The 23,279-nt window shown below is 29.9% G+C and overlaps 7 protein-coding genes across 7 annotated transcripts; 1 reads left to right on the top strand and 6 right to left on the bottom strand.

Annotated features, from left to right (window-relative positions):
• Positions 1 to 357: 357 nt before the first annotated feature.
• TrAFT101_006435 (uncharacterized protein) lies at positions 358 to 927 on the bottom strand (the record flags this gene model as incomplete). The annotated part of the gene is made up of 1 exon (XM_066127769.1): positions 358 to 927. One exon carries the CDS (start codon positions 925 to 927, stop codon positions 358 to 360), a length of 570 nt encoding a protein of 189 aa, XP_065983882.1.
• A 123-nt stretch (positions 928 to 1,050) lies between these two features.
• TrAFT101_006434 (uncharacterized protein) lies at positions 1,051 to 1,203 on the bottom strand (the record flags this gene model as incomplete). Its single annotated transcript, XM_066127768.1, has 1 exon — positions 1,051 to 1,203. One exon carries the CDS (start codon positions 1,201 to 1,203, stop codon positions 1,051 to 1,053), a length of 153 nt encoding a protein of 50 aa, XP_065983881.1.
• Positions 1,204 to 1,238: 35 nt separating this feature from the next.
• TrAFT101_006433 (uncharacterized protein) lies at positions 1,239 to 3,678 on the bottom strand (the record flags this gene model as incomplete). Its single annotated transcript, XM_066127767.1, has 4 exons — positions 1,239 to 2,078; positions 2,342 to 2,529; positions 2,585 to 2,756; positions 2,815 to 3,678. The coding sequence occupies 4 exons, from the start codon at positions 3,676 to 3,678 to the stop codon at positions 1,239 to 1,241; spliced, it is 2,064 nt and encodes a 687-aa protein (XP_065983880.1).
• Positions 3,679 to 4,257: 579 nt separating this feature from the next.
• TrAFT101_006432 (uncharacterized protein) lies at positions 4,258 to 5,148 on the top strand (the record flags this gene model as incomplete). The annotated part of the gene is made up of 1 exon (XM_066127766.1): positions 4,258 to 5,148. The coding sequence occupies one exon, from the start codon at positions 4,258 to 4,260 to the stop codon at positions 5,146 to 5,148; it is 891 nt and encodes a 296-aa protein (XP_065983879.1).
• A 287-nt stretch (positions 5,149 to 5,435) lies between these two features.
• On the bottom strand, positions 5,436 to 5,962 carry TrAFT101_006431 (uncharacterized protein; the record flags this gene model as incomplete). The annotated part of the gene is made up of 2 exons (XM_066127765.1): positions 5,436 to 5,498; positions 5,561 to 5,962. The coding sequence occupies 2 exons, from the start codon at positions 5,960 to 5,962 to the stop codon at positions 5,436 to 5,438; spliced, it is 465 nt and encodes a 154-aa protein (XP_065983878.1).
• Positions 5,963 to 20,253: 14,291 nt separating this feature from the next.
• On the bottom strand, positions 20,254 to 20,694 carry TrAFT101_006430 (uncharacterized protein; the record flags this gene model as incomplete). The annotated part of the gene is made up of 1 exon (XM_066127764.1): positions 20,254 to 20,694. The coding sequence occupies one exon, from the start codon at positions 20,692 to 20,694 to the stop codon at positions 20,254 to 20,256; it is 441 nt and encodes a 146-aa protein (XP_065983877.1).
• Positions 20,695 to 21,638: 944 nt separating this feature from the next.
• TrAFT101_006429 (uncharacterized protein) lies at positions 21,639 to 22,289 on the bottom strand (the record flags this gene model as incomplete). Its single annotated transcript, XM_066127763.1, has 1 exon — positions 21,639 to 22,289. One exon carries the CDS (start codon positions 22,287 to 22,289, stop codon positions 21,639 to 21,641), a length of 651 nt encoding a protein of 216 aa, XP_065983876.1.
• Positions 22,290 to 23,279: the final 990 nt, after the last annotated feature.

The raw sequence follows: 23,279 nt of genomic DNA, 5'->3' as shown, positions 1-23,279 counted from the left end.
AAAAACAGACTGGAAGTTTATGCCCTCGTTTGACTCCCACTGGGCGTTTGATTGTTACAGTAAAGCAGCCCTCCCAGCTGAAGACATTGGGAAAGGCGATGACGCCTTGACGAATGTCATTGTTGATGTTAGATTGCGCTTCGGCAGTAAGAATTGTCTGCAGATATTAGGTAGCTGATCCCCAAGGAGGTTATCCAGTTAACCTATAGGTGACAGTGTAAAAGAACAAAGATCCAACGTCACCGGTAGAGTAGCCATAATTGATCGGGTAGGTGCTTCAAGAGTGGGAAATTCAGGATGAGTTTATCATGTATTATACGGTATTTCGATATTTCCAACCGACAAGTTATAAACAGGTTAGATCTTGCAGACACCGGCGCGCACCTCCCAGATCCTGTCTAGATACTTCGTTATGCTTGGTCCTAAGCCTTCCCTCTCACCCTTCCCCATATGTCGCATGCTATCAGCAGCATCTCTGTACCCAGACGTTCCAACACCAGCTCCGGCCAGGGCAGTAAAGATAGCCATGAAGGCGCTTTTCGGATATTGAACAATGCTGTAAGTCAGACGGCCTAAATCTCCAAGGTTGCCTACCAGCCTCAAAATGGAACGGATCGCTGTTAAGCCGGCTTCGCCAGCTGCCTCTCCTATGATGGGGATGAAGAAAAGAAAGCTCGTGACGAAGTTGAGAGTGAATGCCTCGCGCTCCTCTTTTTGGATTTCGTCGGCCTTCTTGATTATTGCTTCCATGTTCTCGACGGCAGCCTTGAGTGTTAGCGCAGGCAAGGTTGAGGCATCAAGCAAATCTGCCCACATCCAGCCTCCATCTACATCCACGAAGCTTTCGATTGCCTTTAGACGTTCTATGAAGCCCTTCGTATTGTCATAGGATTTACCAATGAGATCTTTAGGATCGTATACCTTCATGTCATCTGAGCGCTCGGCATTTTTGTAGTACCAATAGTCCCAATCCTTCTGGCACTGTTTGGGATCTGTTTCGAATTGGCAACTTCCCCCGGGCCAGACATCCCGACTGCCAAAAGTAATCCATTACTCATCAGTGCCGTATTGAGAACCAATATCGTTGAAAAAGCCATCCTTGTCTTTCAAATCATAGGTTGCGCTCATAAGGGTGTAGTCAGGCGGGAGAGCATTGAGCTCATACTTGAGAGTGTCCGGGTATTTAACGGTTTCAGTTTGCATACCATCCTTGCAATCGGCGCCCTTTTTGCAATTCTTCAAACAACCACCCCATTGACAGCTAGTGCAACATGTTTTTCTAATGTACACGTAAAGTATTTATCAGCGTTATCAAGCATAAGCTGATCAATTTGTACAGGGACTTGCTCAGCGATATAGTCGGAGTAGATTTTAAACTTTTCGTCATAGTCAACATATTTCAGAAGATCAGCTGCCCAATCGGACGTTCCGGCAAAACTGTAATGGCTGTAAGTAAGATACCGAACTTGCTTGTCCCGGTCACTCATATGGGCTACCCATTCGGTATCGTCGTAGACTAGATAGCTTAAGCTATCTTTTGACCATTGCTTAGTATATTCACCAGATTTAATTATCTCATTAATTTCAGCGTTGGAAATATAGCCAGCTGTATTTGTGCAGATACCTTTTGCGGCATTGGATATGCGAGGTATGCCGGTGAATCTGCACATTTCCCCTGTACAGCCAGCTTCAGCCATCTTAAAGGTTCTGCCGTAGCTAGCGATGCCAACCGCAATCTTATTAAAGGGTACACCAGCTCTGGTAATCATAACAAACGCATCATAGGTCTCAATGATATTAACATAGGACCATAAACAGTTTCCAGTAGGACAACCAGGCGAAGTCCACTTGTTATTGTAATCCCGTTGCCCGTGGAGGTCATACGTCATGTAGGCAATATAGTCAATAGTCTTAGATAAAAGAGCCATAGGAAATGCCTTAAGATACCAGTAAGATGCTGGGGCTGCGAAAGAAACTGTTTTAGAGCTACCGAGAGCTGATTTAATAATAGTAAGCGCGTTGTAGTAGTCTATTCCAGCTTGGGGGTCATCGGCAGGGATATCAGGAATATCAGGGGCCTGAGGAGGATCAATTAATAGACAACAATCATATGGAATGAAGAGATGGCAAATATGCTTAACTTACCCCCGGGTATTCCCAATCAATATCCACAGGCGACAATGCTGTTCTTGAACGTTTCACGGTTTGCAGGCTTTACAGCTTCACGGAGAATATTAAAAGTGTCAGGCGAGGTGCTAAAATCCCAGCCTCTAAAGGATATAATCCTCTTTACCTCAGTTATGTTTTTAAATATCTCAAAGTCATCCTAAGCACCGCTTACATCAACCTTGAAGTCAGCCGTGAGATTTGCAAACGCAAAGTGAATATGTGTATAGAAGCTCGTGTCAATCTGGTCAACGTCCATTTTTAAACAGTTGCGGTTCTTGTTCCAAGATTCAAAGTATGTAATGCGCATTGTTTTTTCAGGTGCTGGACCTTTAATAATCTCCGTGCCGCAGTTGCTAATACCTGAAGAAGATGTCAACATTTTGCTAGCCAAAACAACCTAATGGGTTGCACTTACAACCATTCGTATTAGGTGCGGAAGTACCAGGAGCACCAGTTTCGGACTTTGAAATTGTGCAGAAATTATTAGACATGCCACATTGACCCCAAACATTGCAGCAAACTTTCAAAGAGCACGGGTTCAGCGTGGCCAAATCTGTTCCTGCTTTTGGCGCTTGGGTGCCTGGCACCTGTTTTATGGCGTCAGTTTATAAGATCAATTATTGAAAAATGGCCAGAGGAACATACCGTAGGTCCGCATACGGCGTTTGAAACCGGCTCGGGCATAGGGGGAGATTCTTCACTAACGCATAGCTTAAACCCGAGTGCGAGACTTTTGCACCCATTCCAGCCCCAGGTATTCTTATTGAAGCCTTCAATATCATCTTTGGTTAACCCCCGCGATGCAGCAATCTTGGCACAACCGTCATCCTGCACAGTTTGATATGTGGCGCAGGATCCATCGGTGTTGGGTTTGGGGCGCAGATCAGGAAACTTGCCGTGGCTACAGCATACAACTTGGCCCTCCATCAGCGGCGTCGAGCACAATTTGGGATCATCGTTAACCTTTGAAAAGTCACTGGGCTTGAGTCCGCACTTGTTGGCCAGTGAGCCACAGTCTTTACTGTCAAAGCCCTGATCGTCCTCGCTCGCTGAAGGATGGAACATGCGAACAGCAGAATTGACCATGACATGGTTGGGTGTTGAGCAAAGAGCTGCAGTTCTATCATCGAATGTATAGGCTTGTTTGGCTTCTACGCCATATTCTGCCGTGCAAGCTCTAATACCAATGTTGGGATTTTGCTTGACAACAAAGTCGAGCAGCATGGTCTCGTTGCACCAGGCAAGGCGCGCAGCATCAGAGAACAAAAACCATCCTGCACCGTCACTACTATTCGCAGTCTGCGTGCATGATAGAGGACATGCCTTTAGAGCGGGAATCTGCCGTTCATTGGCAGCAAGAAATTCCAACAGCTCGGGATTTTCCTCGGCCTGCAAATCATTTGATGCAATCCCTCGGGGTGCAATTTCAATACTGAAATCGTAATGGGCATGTGAGAGAATAGCCTGAAAAGTCAGGGGTATGAGAAAGGAGAGTAATGGCGGCCTCATTTTGAAGATCCAGCCGGGGAAGGGAAATTTTCTAACCTAAAATAGAACACAAAGAGAGTTGAGTATAGTAGAATAGCTGAGTGAGTGAATGACAGTAGCTAGGGCCCAAAAGAAAAAGATCAGTCTACCGAGTGGCAAGAGGTAGAAGTAAGAATTTGGATTCACATGATAACATCAAGCAGGAGAGCATTTAGAGTGAGTCTCTGTGAGTTATGACCGATGAACCCATGTAGCCCACTTTAATAATCGCCGAGGTAGCCGCACAAGTCCTCCCAGGTACTCTATCGTCCAGAGTCTAGATTCCAATGCCCCCGTCGTCGATCAGGTGTTCACATTCGGGAAATTGGCTCAAGTGGCAAGGTTTGTGGTTGCATGGATTAGACGGCTCGGCTTCACTGGCGAAAATACAAGCAAGGACCCGACGAGAGTATAAACGGTATCATTTATTTCCCAACTCTTCCTTTTGCATGATTTTACACAAGCAACTTCCCAACATCATTCACATTCGCTTACCCCCCGTTTTTGTTGGCCATCTGCTGGATTTCTGCCAGCCAAGGTCAGGCCACTATTACAGTTGCAATGCGGATCTTGCTCTTTCTCGCCATCGCCCACCTCTCGGCCATCGCCTGGGCTGGAGGATACGCGGGATGCTTAGAGCGAGTTATGTTTTTCCAGGCATACGAGATCGATGGATTGTTGCCCACAGGGCAATCCATAGGTTACTGGTGCCTCAAATGGATCTCACAGAGGAATATTTGCAAGGCAGGCCAATGGAGGGCATGTAACGGAGATCTTGAAGGGGGAAGGTGCACTTTCGAGCAATTTATGAAGCAAATCCATCCGGACACACCCAATCCCCAGCAATGGCCCGTATACGAGGACGACCCCAAGGCTAAGCCGGGGGCCAAGCCTAAGCTGGATGTCAAAGAGACGGCATTAAATTGTCTGAAAGCACACAGAGCCGCCAACGAAGACATCGTTGATATTGCTCCCTACAGGGTTATGAAAGGTGGAGGCAATGGTTACGGAGCGGCAGTCAAAGAATTGGGCAGAAGGGTGGACAGTAGATGGCAGGCTTTGACCGCAGTTGCAAAGATAGAAAACAGGCCAGCTTTTACTGTGTTTGACAACGCGGTTGACGAGATAATCAGAGCGAGAAGGGGGGATACTGGGAAGCGAATGTATGACGCAGCAATGCAGTTGGAGCTGGATGAGAATGTCACCATCAAAGCCGAAGATTTAGGTCCCAATCCCGACCCTGACGAGACAGATCCAGCGAAGAAGGAGTGGAAAGAGGTTAATTGGCCCGAAACCACAAATCTGGCCGTGGAGCACGGCATAGAAGATGCAGAAAACAAGCTCAGACAATGGGTACGGACGTACATTTTCAATGATCCTTCCGCGACTACTCATCGCAACATGATGAAAAAGTTCAAAGAGGTAGTCACTGGGCGAAACTTGTGTCGATAAGTTGGATTGGCAATCCTTCCTTAAAAATAGAAATATTTACTTTTACCGACTGTACTATTCATCGATTCATAGCCTTTAGATAACTACCCTATATTTTCTTTATTTTTAAAAAAAACATACATTCTGTCTTTTTTAATTTATATTTATGCCTTCAGAAACTTCTATATTTTCATTCACTTCCTCTTATTTGATTCTTAATTGCAACCTTTTTCAGTTGTTTATCGCATCTCCGTTGGCTTTCAGCCCAGGTTATTTTTTCATCCGTCTTTGCGTTAATAAACCACACCCTATCTGTCGGACATGGCCAGGAGATAATTTCCTGATGCCACCTTTGCATCTCGCCTCCAAGTCTGACAACCGTGAGTTCCTCTATGTCGCAAAACATGTGCAATTCAAATTGCTCCTCATAAACGTAGTGTTCGTCTATCTCACGTGCGAATTTAAGCCAACGAATACGCGGTGCCTCGGGCTTCATCCAGGTGAAGCGAGACTTGTCAATAGAAATGATGTCCAAATCAAAGTTCACCCAGACATACCGAGGCTCAGTGCCGCCAGTAAAGGCGCGCTCGTATTTCCGAGCAATGCTATTGCGGGCTTCGCGGCAAGTATGGAGCGCGGCTGGTACCGGTGTAGGCGAGGTCGTATATACCAGCTCAGGCGGGGCATCCCATATGGCTTCAAAGAAGTCTCTTCCGTCGCTCTCATCAAAAACCAAGGTATATTTGAAGCGAACCTCGACGGTCCGGCGTGGTTCAACTGTCAACAGCCAAATTTGTGTTCGGAGCTCCAAGGGGAGACTGGAAAAGGTTTTCATTGGTGTGTGAAATTTGTCAATAGGAAAGATAAACAATAGAGGTTGAATTAATTATATTAAAAGGTCTTATTTTATATAGGGGAGAAGTCAGGAGACAGGACCTCTTATATATATAAAATCTATATAACCTATATAGTAAGATTAGACTAGCGCTTTTTTATTTAACACTTCTACTTAAGCTAGCTATAGGTTAATAATATAAATAGGCCTCTTATATTTTTTTTTAATTTATATTTTATTATAGCCTTTAATAATTAAAAGGTTAAGATAAAGATAAAAAAAGAATATAGGGTAGGTTAATAATAAAGATATAAGGTAGGTTAATTTTAAGGTTTTAGTCTTTTACTTAAGCTAGGAAGTTTTTTAACTTATTAAATTATAGCTATTTAACTTTAATTATTTTTTTAAACTTAAAGAATACCTTAGCTAGCAGTAGTTTAATTATTTTATTTATAATTTTATTAATTAAAAAAATATATAGTAATTTAATTTTTTTATTTTTAATTCTTTTTTTAATTTAATAATATTAAATATTAATATATTTGTTACGACCCAACACTTATGGTTGCAACAATGGGCCTACAGGGTAGGCCAGAATGGATTAACTATAATCCATTAACCAATTAAAAGCTACTTAATAAAATCTATTATCAAGTCTATTAAGCATAACTTAATAAACTTAACCATTAAATACATTAAGGACATCCAGCTAACTGAATATATAAGTTTACTTCTCTACACTTATTTAAATAACTTAAATAGCTAGTTATTAATATAGTTTTATACTATAAATTAAAAAGCACTTTTAATCCCTACTAGTAATTATTATTATAATATTATTACCCTTAGGCTTTTTAATCTATTTGCTAATATAAACCTAAAGAACTTATTTTAGGTTTATCCTTTAAGAATTTACCCTATACTAACTATTTAGTATATAGTTTATTATATATTAATAACTCTTGTTTAAATAATTATTAAACCTATAGGTAATATTAAAATAAATAACTTCTAAGACCTTATTAAACCTATAGATTAATCTAGTGTAGAAGAATAAATGTAATAACAGGTGCCTTTATTAAATCTATAGGATTTTATAAGCTGCTTAACTATCCTTAAATAATTAATTTATTAATTAAAAGCGTAAAGAACTAATAATATATAAACTATTAATATTTTATAGCAATAGCTTGCTATATTTTATAACCTGCCAGCAGTACTATTATCTATAGCACCTGCTGTAGTTGCATTTATTATATAACCCATTAAGGTAATTAAAAAATAACCTAGAGAAATTCTCAGGCCTCCTTACTTTAATAAGTTTAATAAAAACCCAGCCAAGCTGCATAAGTTCTTTAATAACCTTTAAACTTATTTTAAATACTATTTTCTAAACTCCTTTATATCTACTAAATTATTTAAGTATATTTAATATATAGAAACTTAAATAAATAAAGCAGTAGAAGACTAAATTAAAGTAATTTTAAAGGATTATTAAAAAAATACCCCTAATAAATAAAGAGCTTAAATTACAGCTATCTTCACTAACTATAGTAATTTTAAAGAAAAATTAAAAAAGTCTTTTAAAATTATTAATAAAACCTAAAAAGCTAAAAAAAAACTTAAAGACCTTAAATAAAAAAGACTATATTACCAGTATACTTTAACATTCCTTTAGTTACTTACTAAAGTAAATTAAACTAAAGACTTAAAAAAAAAAATCTATTACTATAGCCTAAAACCTAAAGTTAAAGATAAAATCTATAAAATAGATTAATAGAAAACTAGTTTTATTAACTTTACTTAAGAAGCTATTAAAATTAATAACTAATAATAGAAAAAGAAGTAAAAATAAAAGGCTAAAAGAAATAGTACTATAATTAAGCCTTATATATAGGCTAACTAAAGAAAGAAAAGAGATAAATATATTGCTAAAGATAATAAAACCTAATTAAGTAAAATAGACCTTAATACCATTAAAGCTATTAAGTTTAAAAGAAAATGTAATTTCTATAGTAAGCCAGGCTATAAAAAAGCTTATTATTATTTTAAAAAAAAATAAAAAAAAAATAAAAAAAGTCTTAAGTAAAAGATAATAATTAATACTATAAAGGAAAATGCATAGGTAGATACTATTACTAGAATACCTTACGCTAGCTTTAGTTAAACTGCCTGCTATAAGAATATATGCTTTATATATAGAAATAATAAAAATAAATTAAAACACTACTTAAAGAAGCTAAAAAAGGTAAAGCCTTAGAAAGAAGTTAAAATTAATACTTTAACTTTCTATAAATTACCTAATAATAAAGATTTAAACTTTAGCATAAAATTAATCTATAAGTACTGTAGATCTACTGACACTACTTATAAGTATAATAAAAAATAAACAGTAATTTAAAAGGAAAACTATAACTATAATAACTACTACTTATAAAACCCTAACTATAAATACTAAAGATACCTAGACTATAGATCTATAGAAGGATATTAATATAGTTATAAAGGCAAATAGCAATAAAATATAAAAGCTATATATAAACTCTTTAAAGAAGAAAATAAATTAGCTAAAGAATACTTTAAAAAACAGAAATAGAAACTCTTAAATAAAAAAACTAATAAAGATAAAATTATCTATAATAAAACTAAAAAAATCTATAAGTGCAGCTTCTATAAAATTTATAAGAAATACTAATAATAGATTAATACCTTTCTGGATATACACCCCTTTGTAAAATATAAAGTTATTACTGAAGACCTATATAACAGCAATAATACTAATAATAATAAATATTATTAATATAGTTCTTAAGAACTATAATATAATAAAACTTACCTAAAGTTTAATAAAAAAATATATAAATGCCTATAATATTACTTATAAAATATAAATTACTATTATAAGAAACTATAAAGATTAAATAAATTAATCCCATTTTATATATATTAATATAACCTCTATTACTCCTAGGACCTTAATTATAACTATACAGGATACAACATCTATAAATTAATAAATAAAGAATATAACTATATATATATTCTAGGAGCATAGGCAGATAAAGAAAAGAAATAAAAGAAAAGACAACAATATCTTAAAGAACATCTACCTTAAAGAATTAACTTAAAACAAGTATAAGAATAAATAAAGGCTACTAAGCTAGACCTTAAAAACGCCTATACCTATATCCTAATTTATAATATTCTTAATGCTTTTAATAAAAATTATAAAAAATATTACTAAAAGGAATGTAATAATATATACTGCTAAATGCATATACTTAATAAATTAATAAATTAGTAAAGCAAGTAATTAAAGAAAGTTAAAGTATAAAATTACTTAATAAACCACTTTCTAAACTGCAATATATAATACTATAGAAAATACTATAAAAAAAAACACTAGTTTTATTAAATAATATAAAAACTCTTATAAAGAAACTATAACTTTAATAACCACTTAAATAAAAAATAAAAAAATAAAACCTTAATTAAAAAATATTATTAAATAATTAAAGAATGAAATAATTAAATTAAATATTAATAGTATAAAAAATATTAATTTAAGATATAGCAAAAAAGCCCTCTAGATATAATTACCATTAACTTAATTAAAATATTTAAAAAGAAGCTAGTAATTAATAAATATTTAAACCAGCAACTAATTAAAATTTATATAAATAGCAGTTTAGATTATAACTTAATTACTAATAGCTTAATAGACTGGCTTAAGATATTATACATTATTAAAAAGACCTTATTAGTTATCTTTAGTATTGCAAGCATAAATATAGGAACAACTATTACCTATAAGACTAATTATCTCCCTATAATAGTTACTAATTAAACTAAAGATATCAAGTTTAATATATTAAACCTATAAGACTGTAACATTTTGCTAAAATATCTATAGTTAAAAAAATACAACCCTATAATTAACTAAAAAATAAAAAAAATAACTTAAGAAGAAAACATCTCCCTAAAGTTATAACTAGGCCAGGAAGGGGGCAAGGAAAGCAAAGATATACTTATAAACCTATAACTAAAACCTCCTATGTAATTAAAAGAAAAGAAATAAAATAAAAAAAATAAAGCTAAGAAAATAAAAACATAGAAGAAAGTTAAATTTAACTTTAAAAAATTACTAATATTACTATAATACAACAATTAATAATAAAAAGTAAAAATTATATAAATTAATAGAATTATTATTAGATATTATATAAAATTAGCTAAACTTAATATAATACTAATAAAAATAAAAGAATAAGCTAAAGTTAATAAAGATAAGCCTTTAGCTAAAATACTACAATAATATTAGAAGTATAAGAAATTATATTAGTAAATACTTAAAGAAAAACTATTACCTTACTTAAAATAAAATTATAAAATTATACTTAAGGATAAAGCCTTACTAAAACTCTATAAGATTTATAATTTTAATAAAATAAAGCTTAAAACGCTTAAAGAATAGCTATAGATATAATTAAATAAAAAATACATTAGGGTATTAAACTCTTCAGTAAGGTACTTTATTATCTTTATATTAAAAAAAAATAAAAAGCTTTATTTAATTATTAACTATTAATAGCTTAATAAAATAACTATTAAAGATAGAATGCCTTTACTACTAATTACTAAAATTAAAGAAAAATTATAAAGCATAAACTAGTTTATAGCCTTAAATCTTACAGAAGCCTATAAACTTATAAAAATAAAAAAAAGACATAAATAAATAACTGCCTTTAAAACAAAATATAGACTATTTAAATATTTAATTATATTATAAAGACTTATAAATATACTAGTATTATTTTAAAAAAAAATTAACTTTATTCTTAAAAAATACTTAAATAACTTTATAGTAGCCTATATTAATAATATCCTAATCTTCTTAAGAATATTAAAAAAATATAAAGAATATATTTATAAAGTATTATAAAAATTATAAAACACTAAGCTCTTTATTAACTTAAATAAATATTAATTTTATATATAGTAAGTTAAATTCCTTAAATATATTATTACACCAGGAGAAGTTTAAATAAACCTAAATAAAGTTACTGCTATTTAAGATTAAGAACTCCTAGAAACCTGCAAAGGATTATAAAGTTTCTTAAGACTCGCTAACTATTATTAAAAATTCATCTAAGGATATAGCAAAATTGCAAAACTATTAACTAATGCCACTTAACTTAAAGAAGATAAAAAAGCAAGAAGAAATAAAAAAATAAAAGACTATTTTAAATTAATAAAATAAAATTAATATTTTAAAAACTTAAGGATGCTATTATAAGTAAACTAATACTTACTATATATAACTTAAGCAAGCCTGTTAAAATAAAAATAAATACTTTTAACTTTACTTTAAGAAGAACCTTAGGATAATAAAATAAAAATAGAAGACTTAAGCTAGTAGCTTTCTTTTTTAAAAAACTATATAGTCTAGAATTAAAATATTTTATTTATAATAAAGAATTTTTAGTAATTATTAAAGTATTTAAAAAATAGTAATACTATTACTTAAGAAATAAATATAAAATTAAGGTTTATACTAACTATTAAAATATATTCTATTTTATAATTATATAATAACTCTCTGCACAATAAACTTATTACTTTAAATTCCTAATAAACTATAATTATAAAATTATCTACTGTAAAGAAATAGAGAATAGGAAAGCTAATGCTTTAAGTTAAAAGGAAGAATATTTTAAAGAAATCCTAGAACTTAAAGCCTAAATCTTATAGAAAAATAAAAATAGCAACTATAAGTAAATATACATTAATAATTTATTTACTATTAAAGAAGATTATTTAATTTTAAATAAAATTAAGGCATAATTTAAAAGACTATAACTAAATAACTTTCTACTTAATAATTTTCTTTAAAAAGTTACTATAAAAAACAATATATTAATATAGGAAGACAATAAAATCTAGGTCTTTAAAGAATTATAAAATAAAGTAATAAAGAATGTATATAATAGTATAATTGCTGCTGTATATAGAGGCATTAAAACTATTTATAAACATTGCTAATAGTATTACCATTTTTAGAGAATAATAAATAAAGTAACTAATATAGTTTTAAAATACAACATCTGCTAATAAGCCAAGAGCTTTTAACATAAGCTATATAAATAACTACAACCTTTACCTATACTACAATAACTATAGAAGTCTATTTTATTTAACCTTATTACTAAACTACCACCATTAAAAAAGCCAGTTACTAAAACCTTATATAATAGCATCTTTATAAAAGTATATTAACTAATAAAAATAGTATACTTCCTACCCTTTAAAAAAGCAAGTAATATAAAAGACCTAGCTTATATAATAATAAGATCTATTATAAATAACTATAGACTACTGGAAGAAATAATCTTTAATAAAAGCAGTACTTTTATGTTTAAATTCTAGAAAGCACTTACTGCTAGACTTAAAATAAACCATAAGGCAAGCATTACTTACTATCTGCAAATGGATAGACAGATAGAATGCATTAACTAAATAATTAAAATATACTTACGCTATTATATTAACTTTAAGCAAAATAACTGGGTAAAACTTTTACTAGTTATATAACTTACCTATAATAGTGCATTATTAGAATCTATAGGAAAATTACTATTCTTCTTAAACTATAGATTTAAACCTAAAGCCTATAGAATGCTATAGCTAGAGGAAGATATTAAAAAGGCTATAATTAAAGCTAAAAACATAATTAAAGTTTATAATAAACTATAAAAACAGCTTGAATTTATTTAAAAATAAATAAATAAGTATATAAACTGGCACTAGCTTAGAGAACTAACCCTTCAGGAGGGAGATATAGTCTAGCTACTTTATTATATATATAGTAATAAGTAAGTAAATATTAAAATAAATTAGTTAAGTAATAAGCTTAACTTTAAAAAACTTAAACTATATAAAATTTTAAAGAAAATTAAAGAAGTTAACTATAAACTTAAACTCCTTAAAAAATAGAAAAAATAAAGAAAACTAATTTACTTAATCTTTTACATTTTACTACTAGAAAAAGCATAAATTAATAAAAACACTAAAGAAATTATTTAAAATAAAATTATTATTAAAGAAGAAGAAGAGGAATATAAAGTAAAAGACATTAATGCTATAAAAACAGAAGAGAACAGTAAATAATACTATAGAGTATAATAAAAAAAGGGAAATGAAAAAGAAAAAATATAAAAATTTATTAAAAATCTTAAGAATGCAATAATGCTTATAGAAAAACTTTACTAAAACCTAGAAATTTTATTAATTTAAAATCCATCTTTAATATTGCTAAATAATCCACCTGCCTTAAGGAAGCGAGGTTGGCCTTAGAAAAACCCTCTACTAACTGCATTATAGTAGCCTAATAAGCAGCCCTTGCCTTATGCTCCTTGCACTTAACCCACTTTAACTTTTCTAAATTATTAATCCTTTGCTTAATAGCCCTTTTTATTTTCTTAGACCATTCCTTTTTTTAAGTATAAAGCTGCTTTATGCATACACCAGCCTTTAGCCAGGCCTCCTCTGCCTTTTCTAATTTAAAATTAAAAATAACACCCTTATTTACTATCTTCTAGAGTTAAATTGCAGAAAGACCAAAGGCCTTATAATTTAATTATTAATAATAAATATACTAAAAATAGCATAGGGAGTCTTTTTTAAAGGCTAGATATTTATAACTGTACTTTTTATAATAAAGATAAGACTTTATTATTAATAGCATAAGTAAAATAAAATGCTTAAGTATATTATACTGTAGAATTTAAGAAAACTTAAAGTGTTTGCGCTTGCTGCTAATTATTTTATTAACTAGAGAAAGAATAAAGAAAGTGGAAAATTAATACTTATGGATGGTGGGGAAAGAAATAGATATAAAGATAAGGTCTTGGGGATAAGACTAATAGAAGGGGAGTATTATATTACAACCCAATACTTGTGGTTATAATAACAGGCCTATAGGGTAGGCTAGAATGGATTAATTATAATCCATTAATTAATTAAAAGCTACTTGATGAAATCTATTATTAAGTCTATTAAGTATAACTTAATAAACTTAACCGTTGAATATATTAAAGACATCCAGCTAACTAAATATATAAGTTTACTTCTCTATATTTATTTAAATAACTTAAATAGCCAGTTATTAATATAGTTTTATACTATAGATTAAAAAGTACTTTTAATCCCTACTGGTAACTATTATTATAATATTATTGCCCTTAGGCTTCTTAACCTATCCACTAACATAAACCTAAAAAACTTATTTTAGGTTTATCCCTTAGGAATCTACCCTATACTAACTATCTAGTGTACGGTTTGTTATAATATTTAATATAGTTATAATATTTTAGATTTTTTATAAAGGTTTAAGCCCTTTAATTATTTATATAAATATTTATTATTTTTATTATAAGTTATAAAGTAAATATAAAAGTTATAATTAATTTTTATAGCTAGATAGCTTCTTTTTTTATTTATATTTATATTATATATTTAGCTTTATAAGTTAATAATACTATTATAGCTTATTTCTTTAAAAACTAGCTAATTATATTAAATCTTAGGTTAAAGATATAGCCTTAAGTTAACTATTTGCTTGTTTTATTATTAATATAATTAATATTTATATAGCTTTATAAAGGAAAGAGTTAACCCTTAAACATTAAGCTATAGTCTTATATATTTTTAAAATATTAAAATACTTTTTTAATAATTTATTTATATAATAGCTTTAGATTATTAAAAAAACAGCTGTAGAAAAAAACTAAAAAAGTAATATTAAATTTAATACCTAGTATTACTTATATTAAAGATTTTAATTATTTTATATAAATTATTTTTTTTTATTATATTTAAACTATTATTTATATTTAGTTTATTTAATTATATTAAAGTTTTTATAAAATTATAGTTTATTATATTATATTATTATAATATCTTTTAAATATAGCCTTTCTGCAGGAGGTTAATTTATTATTAAAGTTAATCTTTTTAAATAATAAAGCTTAGGTAATATCTATAAGCCTTAAGGTTAATTATATAAAACTCTTTATTTAATTTATTTTTAATTTTCTATATTTATATTATATTTAATTTAATAAATAAAAAATTATTTATATAAACTGCTATTATTATTTTAAGTTTTATAAAAACTCTTTTATTTATAAAAATAAGTTTAAGGCCTATGCTTTAAAAGAATTTTATAAAAGTTTAATACTAGATTTATAGTATTTATTTTAATTTATATAATGCTTTATTTAAATAATAAACTTTTTTAAATTAATTATTAAATTCTTTAAGTTATTTAATATATAGTTTTTTATTTATTTTTTTATATAAAAAAGCAGTTTTTATATTTATTTACTTAATTTCTAGGTCTTATACTGCTATAAATATAAATAATACTTTATAGCTTATAGACTTTACTATTAATATAAAAGTCTTATAGTAGTTAATTTTTTCTTTTTAATTAAATTTTTTAATAATATACCAGGCTTTATATTAAACTATAATATTTTTAGTATTTTATTTTATTTTATATATTTATTTTCTTTAAAATACTATCTTTCCTAATAGTAGATTAACTAGTTTTTATATTTTATTTTTTTTAAAAGAATATATTTTATTAAATATAGCCTTTATTTAATGTTTTTATTCTTTTAATATAGTTATACTATAATAAATTTCTAGATTTTTATTAACTAATAAAGCAGTAAAAGTAAGTTTTTATAAAGCTTTTGTTATTTAAGTAAAAAATTAAAAAGCCTTAACTAGGTTATTAAATTTAACTATAGTACTTAAAGTAGCTTTTATAATAACTTTTATAGTTAAAAATATATTACTTAAAGTATTTAGTTCTTTTATTAAAGACTTTATAGAGGTAATAGGCTATTTTATTATTTTCTTTTTAAAAGTATATATAAAAGGGGCTATTTTTATAGTAGTGGTTTTATTTTTTATAAAGCTGTATAGTAGTAAAGGTAGAGATATCTTTATATTAGTCTCTGCTTTAGTTATTTCTTAACCTTATAAGTTTTTTTAAAAAATAATATTTAATAAAGCTTTAACTATATTATTTTATACTACTATATAGTTTTAATTTCTTTAGTAATTAATAAATTAATAAAGTATAGCTTAAGGTTATATTTTTTTATTTTTTATTATTATTTATTTTTTTAATTTTAATATATAAAGGTATAAAAAATCTATTTTTTTTTTATACTATACTTTATATAAAGTTATAAATAAATTTAAGTTTAAAAAGACTATCTATAGGTAATTTACTATTTTAAAAATATAAGGCCACTATTTATAATCTATTTTTTTATTAATTATAGTTAAAGTTACTTTTTTTAAAAAAACTTAATAAAATACTTTTATTACTTTATTTTATTAGTATTAATTTATACTAATGTAAATAACTTCTATCCCTTTATTGCTGTAATAAACTAATATTATTTTACTTATATTTTCTTTACTTAAATTAAGTTATAGAAATTAATAGTAGTAAGTAGGTGTTTTTAAATTATTAAATAATTACTTAAGGATAAAAAAGAAGTTTAACTTTTATTTAAATAAAAAAACCTAGCTTATTTATATATAGTTATTTAAAAATACTATTTAATACCTGCTTTTATTATATTCTTAAATAAAAAAAAGACTAGCTATATTTATATATAAGCTTTTTAATAGCTTTATTTTTTTTTAGTTAAGCCTATATATAGTTATTTCTTTTATCATCTATTAATATATAGTTTATAAATTATTCCTAATATAATAGATTTAATTTTAGTAAACATTCCTATAAGTTATTTAATTCCTTTTTTACTTAAGTATCTTAAGCAATTATACTAAATCTATAGTTTTAAATCTTTAATTTTAAAGACAGCTAGACCTAGTTATAAAGAGTTAATAAAATATACTTTATATTAAAGTATAGCTATAAGTAAAACTATTACCCCTTTAATAATAATAGTTTTTCTTTTTTAAATTACTATTATATATTTTATTTTATTTAAATAAAAAATTAATATAAAATTAAAGCTAGTATTTAAAATATAAAGTATTCTGCTTAAGTAAAGTTTTTAAATTTCTTTATTTATAAGGGTTTTTAAAAAATAATTCCTAGATCTTTTTAAAATTAGCTTAATCTTTTCTATTTTAGTTATTAATAATTTATTTAACCTAAAGTATTTTTAAAAGTATTTCTTTAAGTAAATAATATAGTTAAAGGTATTATTATTTAAAATAAAGGCTATAAATAAATTTATTTTTATTATTATTACTTTTACTACTTATAGATATTTAAATTAAACTTTAATTAAAAAAAATTTATTTATAAATATATTATTTATTAAATTTATATTCTATAAAAAGGCTAAAGCTATATTTTTTTTATTTAATATATTGCTTATTATAGATATTTATTAAATTATAGTCTTAAATTTCTTTTTTTTACTTTATTTTATAACTTTAGCTTAAAGTTCTAAATATAAATAAAAGTATTTATTTTTTATATATTTTATTTTATAATAGTATTAGCAGTAAAAGCATTATTTAATACCTGTAAGTATAATATTAAAGTTCTATTATTTTTATAATAACTTTTTTTATTATACTACTATAATTATTTATTTATAAATAATAGTTTTTTTTATTATTAATATATTTAATCTTTTAGGCAGTAGTTTATTAAATTAATAAAAAATAAATAAAAAGTTTTTATAGTTATTATTTAATTTAGTAAAGAATTTATTAATAAAGTTTAATATTTTAATTTTAATAATTTTATTTAGTTAAAGAAGTTTTTTATATAGTTTTTAAAGTTATTAAGTAAAATCTATAATATTAATATAGTCTTTAAGTATTAAAGTTATATATTTTTAATCTAGGTTTTAAAAAATTACACTACTTATAGGTTTATAAGCAGTTTTTAGTTTATTTATTATTATAAATATAGTTTTCTTTTCTTTTATATACTTATAAAGTAAAAATATAAAATAATTATATATAAATATAATTATTTATTTTTAGTAATTTTTTTATTCTTTTACTTTTTTTTAAAGTTATTTTTTTTTTTTTTTTTTTATATTAAAGCTTTTTTTTAAAAAAAGTCTTTAAATTTATTAATTTTAATTATTTTTTTATTTTCTTTTTTTAAATAATTTAATTACTTAAAGACTTAAGTAATTTAATAAAAGCTCTAGCCTTCTTAAGCTTAAAGGTCTTAGATATTTTAAAAGACTTATACTTTAATTACTGGTCTGCCTTTTATAACTAGGTTTTTAAAATCTAGTAAAGAACTAGGGCTAGGACTAGGGCTTTTAACTTTTAAGTTTTAAATATTTTAGCTAAAATTTAATTTATAAAATAATCCTTTAATAATTAACTAGCCTAAAGATAGTATTAAGTTAAAGGTTAAGAAAAAAAATATAGGCTTTTTTTATAGTTAGACTTAAAAGCATTAGCAGGGGTTTTATTAATACTTATAGTTAGTTTAAAAAAGCAGTCTTTTTATATAAACCTTAATTTAATAGCTAGTTAAAGAAGCCTAAGTTAAAGATTATAATAAATCTTTATTTTTTTTTAAATAAATATTTAATATATAATAAATAAGGTTTTTTTAATAAAGAAAAAAACTATTTTATTTTTATTTTATTAAAATAAAAAGTTATTTTAAAATATAAATCTTTTATTTTTTAATAATAATATAAATTATTATTATTTTTAATTAATGCAGTAAAAAAGCCTATTAATGCTTTATATAATAGGTTAGTTATTTTAATTAGCAGAGATTTAAAATTATATAATTTCCTTTATTTTTAATTAATTTAAGGTTAAGGCGCTGTCTGGGCTTATAATTTATTAATAGGAAAGATAAACAATAGAGGTTGAATTAATTATATTAAAAGGTTTTATTTTATATAGGGGAGAAGTCAGGAGACAGGACCTCTTATATATATAAAATCTATATAACCTATGTAGTAAGATCGGACTAGCGCTTCCTTGTTCAACAAAATTGGTTGAGATATTAATTTAAGCTTAACAGTGTGTTGGGAGGATTTAGCATGAAAGGAAATGGGACCTGCAGTTGAAGACTATATAAATGTCTGAGGTTGCACTGACGCTCATTTACGGTGAGGAACTTTTGCCGAGTGTGTCTCCACTTCCGATGAGAGATCTATTCGCATGTGACCGTGCCCTGCCTCCTTCGTTAAATGGATGGATGAAGTACCATGAGCACTAGTTGTTGAAGGGAGGCTTGAGAATGTAAAATTCGTCAATAATCAACTGCTAGGGGGCCAAAAGAGAAGATTACTCCAAAGGCTATATGGTTGGTAGTGTGAGCCAAGGGTCAGAAAATGCTTCAACTTAAGCTTATTCGTTTCACAGCCGAACTACAATGATAATTTAAATTAATAGCCGCAGAGCCTTGCTCTAGAACCACTCCTTCTTCCTAAAAACGACGTTGCATCGACGCTAAAATGAAGTATGTGGACCTCGCCTAAATCGCTCCCATCAGAACGCAGGATAAGCCGGAGAGTATTATACGATGCGCAGGCCATCCCTCCTCCTAATTGACCTCTCTAACTCGCTTCACTTGTTTTACTCAACCTTTACGCAATTGTCTCTACCATGAAGAACTCTCTGATTTCTTTTGCGGTCGTCGCTCTCAGCTCGCGGCTTTGCATCGCGTCGCCCTACCCTGAATTGCAATATAACCCTGCCACGACCAAAGACTGTGTCGATTGGTACCCCAATATCGAGGGCAAAACCTGTAAAAAAGTAACTCTCGCTGCCTAAGTAAGAAAGAAAGGATCTTAATTACTTAGATCTTAAACATATTACACTTATTATTACTTTCTTTTTCTTTTTTCTCAAGCAGCCTTATGCTGCATAAACTTTTAGAGCTACCTTATTACCTGTAAGACCCTATTTACTTTATTTATAAAATTATATAACTTCTGTAACATTCTAATCCCTATACCTTGTATAGAATATTTAACGATCCGTTATACCGTTAAGCCAAACAGGGCAAAAGATTAGGCTAATAACCACTCTTGTAGCAGTTACTATAACAGAACCAGCTGCCTATAAGGGTTTTGCAGTTACAGTAAACCAGGTTGTAACACTATCTAGTGTACGGTTTGTCACAAATTACCTAGGTAACCAGATGAAGCTGTATTAGTAGAAGAGATCTTCAAATTAAACCTTGGATTTTAAAAAATCAAGAGGAGATTTACTTTATCCCCAATATTTAAATATTAGATCTAAGGCAAGCTAACTTTAAATTCATAATGAATTTTTGTTGGTTCTTTATCGTCCGACTTAAAGCTTCCAGATCCACCAGAAGTAAATAGTCTCCCCAGTTCACCTGTTCCAGCACCAGGGATAATATCAAATTTCCCTTCCACGCGATAGCAGCTAGCATCAAAGGTACCAATTCCTCGAGTTATGAAACTCCCAGATAACCCTTCAAAGTTTTCTGATTTCAGGTCACCTGAAAAGGTAAATTCAGCATTTCCTGCCTTTTCACTGCCATTTTTCGTGGGGAGATAAATCATTGCATAATGACTGGTAATAGTTGCGTGAAGTTCCGGTAGATGCATCTTGACCGTGGCAGGCGTCAGTCGTGGTACATTGGTTAGAGAAAGATTCTCGTCCCATAAGAGAATGGACGCAGAGGACTTAAAGGATGTTGATTGGGCCATCTTGGTGGATCTAATACAAATTAATATTGGCATAAGGTTTCGTAGCGTGTTATGCATACTGGGACTAGGAAGTAAAATATTGTTTTCTGATGAATTTTACTTCTTAAGGTAATAGGGGGTGATATCTAATATATACTGGAAAATATCGTGATCTTCGAAGGTTAAACCCTACTGCACGAAGGTGACAATAGTGATTAGCTTAATGGGTGCCATTGTAGGCGTTGCTGTTCTGAGCAAACTTTCACGATAAACCAGCTAGAAGAGTAGGCTAACAGGTGAATTTCCTCACGCTGCTGTAATGTAACAACCCCAATATAGCCCCATCCTGGTGGGAACTGGGTTATTACTAGTGTATGATGTTATGCCTAAACAGCGATTTAATTGGCAATAAAATGCGTAATTGGGATGATTAATGTGCCGTTGACAGTGATTGGGTAAGCGCTAGCCTATATCATGTTAGTAATGCGATTTAGCCAATAACTCGCTTAAACATCCCCAAGAAACCCACAAGGGAAAGTGCGGAGAAGGTCTATTAAGTGCTGCTTATAGGCTTGCATAGAATCGCAGATAAAGCCAGCAGGCCAGCTAGCATGATTCCCCCAACGCCAATTCCTAGATTTGCATCGCGGCGTAGAAAACCTGCGAGCATCCTAGATATAATAGACAGAGCCATTGACCCTAGGACGGCAGCGGCCCTATTATACTAGTCTGCATGAAGCTGTGGTACAACTTGCAATGGAATAATAGGATAATAGTTAGGTTTCGTGTTTGTCCTCCTATTGCAGTCGTCATGGGAGCATTACTTGGATTAATACGGCATGCTGTTGTATTACATTAACATGTGTAATAAGCGTTTAGTCAGGTATCTAGCATAGTATTGGCCCCTTATTATATCCGAACTCTTGAAAGTAAGTACTTGACAGAACGGAACATAACAAATGGTACTAAATAGACGACAGAACAACCTCGCCATTAGGCTGCTTTTTGTGAATGCGAAACGATTGCCACCCTGCCTTTGGGAGATTAATATCCACATCCTGCGATAGATATTGCATGAACGCGGAATGCGTGACGACTACAATGGCCCTTTGGCTCGAGAAACTTGGCTGATCCGCCCGTACGGACTCGGCAATATTCCACAGCTTCTCGCGAAATGTACTAGCCCTAAGAACGACACTGTCTTCGTCTGCCGCATACATGCTAGTCTTAGCAAACCAATGTTCACCTAACATGCTAAAATCGACATTTGGGAACAACTTCTCCAATACAGCGCGCTCAGAACCCGTATCGCAGGGTAGATCGCTACTCTCCTGCAAGTCTCGATCTATTATTAACTTAGCACTTCTAATTTCGCGGCTGTTACCAACAACATCTAGAGCAAGGATATGTGAAAATCCCGCTATGGTAGTTGCTAGAGCGCGTTTAAGAGGTGAAGTCAGGACAATGGCGATTGAGCTAGGTTCTGGAAATGTGTCGACCAGAGATGATGCCTGCTGAAAGCCGGCCAGGGTCAAGGGCGGGTCTCGTTGCGAGAAATCCGTGGTAACATTATGTTCCGCCTCAGCGTGGCAAACAAGATAAATGATAGGTTCCATTTCGTTATTTCAGTATGTTCACCACCAAAAAGAGAGAAAAAAAAAATTGAAAATTGAAAATGAATTATGAATATTAAATAAAAAAGAATTAAAATCGAGGCGTTAAGTGATTTTTTATGCACTAATGATGATGTCAGATTTAATAGTAATTTTAAGACATCATTAGAATAAACTTCGAATAGCTCAACTGTCAAGGAGGGGTTCTGCCAGCCCCCACAGCCCCTACAGCGGCCACATCACATATGCGCGGTGTCAAGGTAGGCTCTCAAGTTGAAACTACCTCATATTTATTTCTGACGCGAAGAACGTGGAGAAACAACATGAGAAACAAGAACCTCAGTTCTCCATGGACCCTATGCGAAGTTGCGTCAAGACCACAGCGGTATGTGGGCTGGGTACCCGTACCCGTAGCGAGGGTGCCTCACTGCCAACCAGCTAAGTAGGCCATGGCAATAGTCAGAGAGAAAATAGACACCTCCATAGAGCTTCTATTTGATCCGTTGCCTGTACGCCACAAGTTGGGACTACTCACCTTTGTTTCACCAAGACAATACTCGATTACAATAGCCTCAGGCGTTTTCACAGGAAAGTCATAGCTGGGTCTTGGTGCCAAAATGGCCGACTTGCACCTAACTTTCGACCTTTGCAACAGCGGCTTCAAATGAAAGATGCGTTTACCGTCAAAAGTTTACGCGACGAGGAAGATGGTGGAATCCAGATATTCAATTGCAGCACAGAAAGACTTCTGCTTCGCTGGGTGAGTAAGTAGTTTGGCTCACCGTCAATAATCCCCCATAACTAAAAACAATGCATGCAGGCATGTGTCAGGAGCATTTATTAACGCGATTGCTGTAAATGTAGCGAAATAATTTATAATAGCAAACTTTCCGCTGAACCCAGAAATCCACGTCATCAGCAGCTATATTATTTTTCATCAACATCCTGGCTGGCTTAGTGAATATTACTTGCTGCTTGGTTTCAAGTACAAGC

The sequence above is a fragment of the Trichoderma asperellum genome, chromosome 4 (assembly GCF_020647865.1).
Source record: "Trichoderma asperellum chromosome 4, complete sequence".
In the NCBI taxonomy this organism is placed as follows: domain Eukaryota; kingdom Fungi; phylum Ascomycota; class Sordariomycetes; order Hypocreales; family Hypocreaceae; genus Trichoderma; species Trichoderma asperellum.
This window is presented reverse-complemented; position numbering and strand designations above follow the sequence as displayed.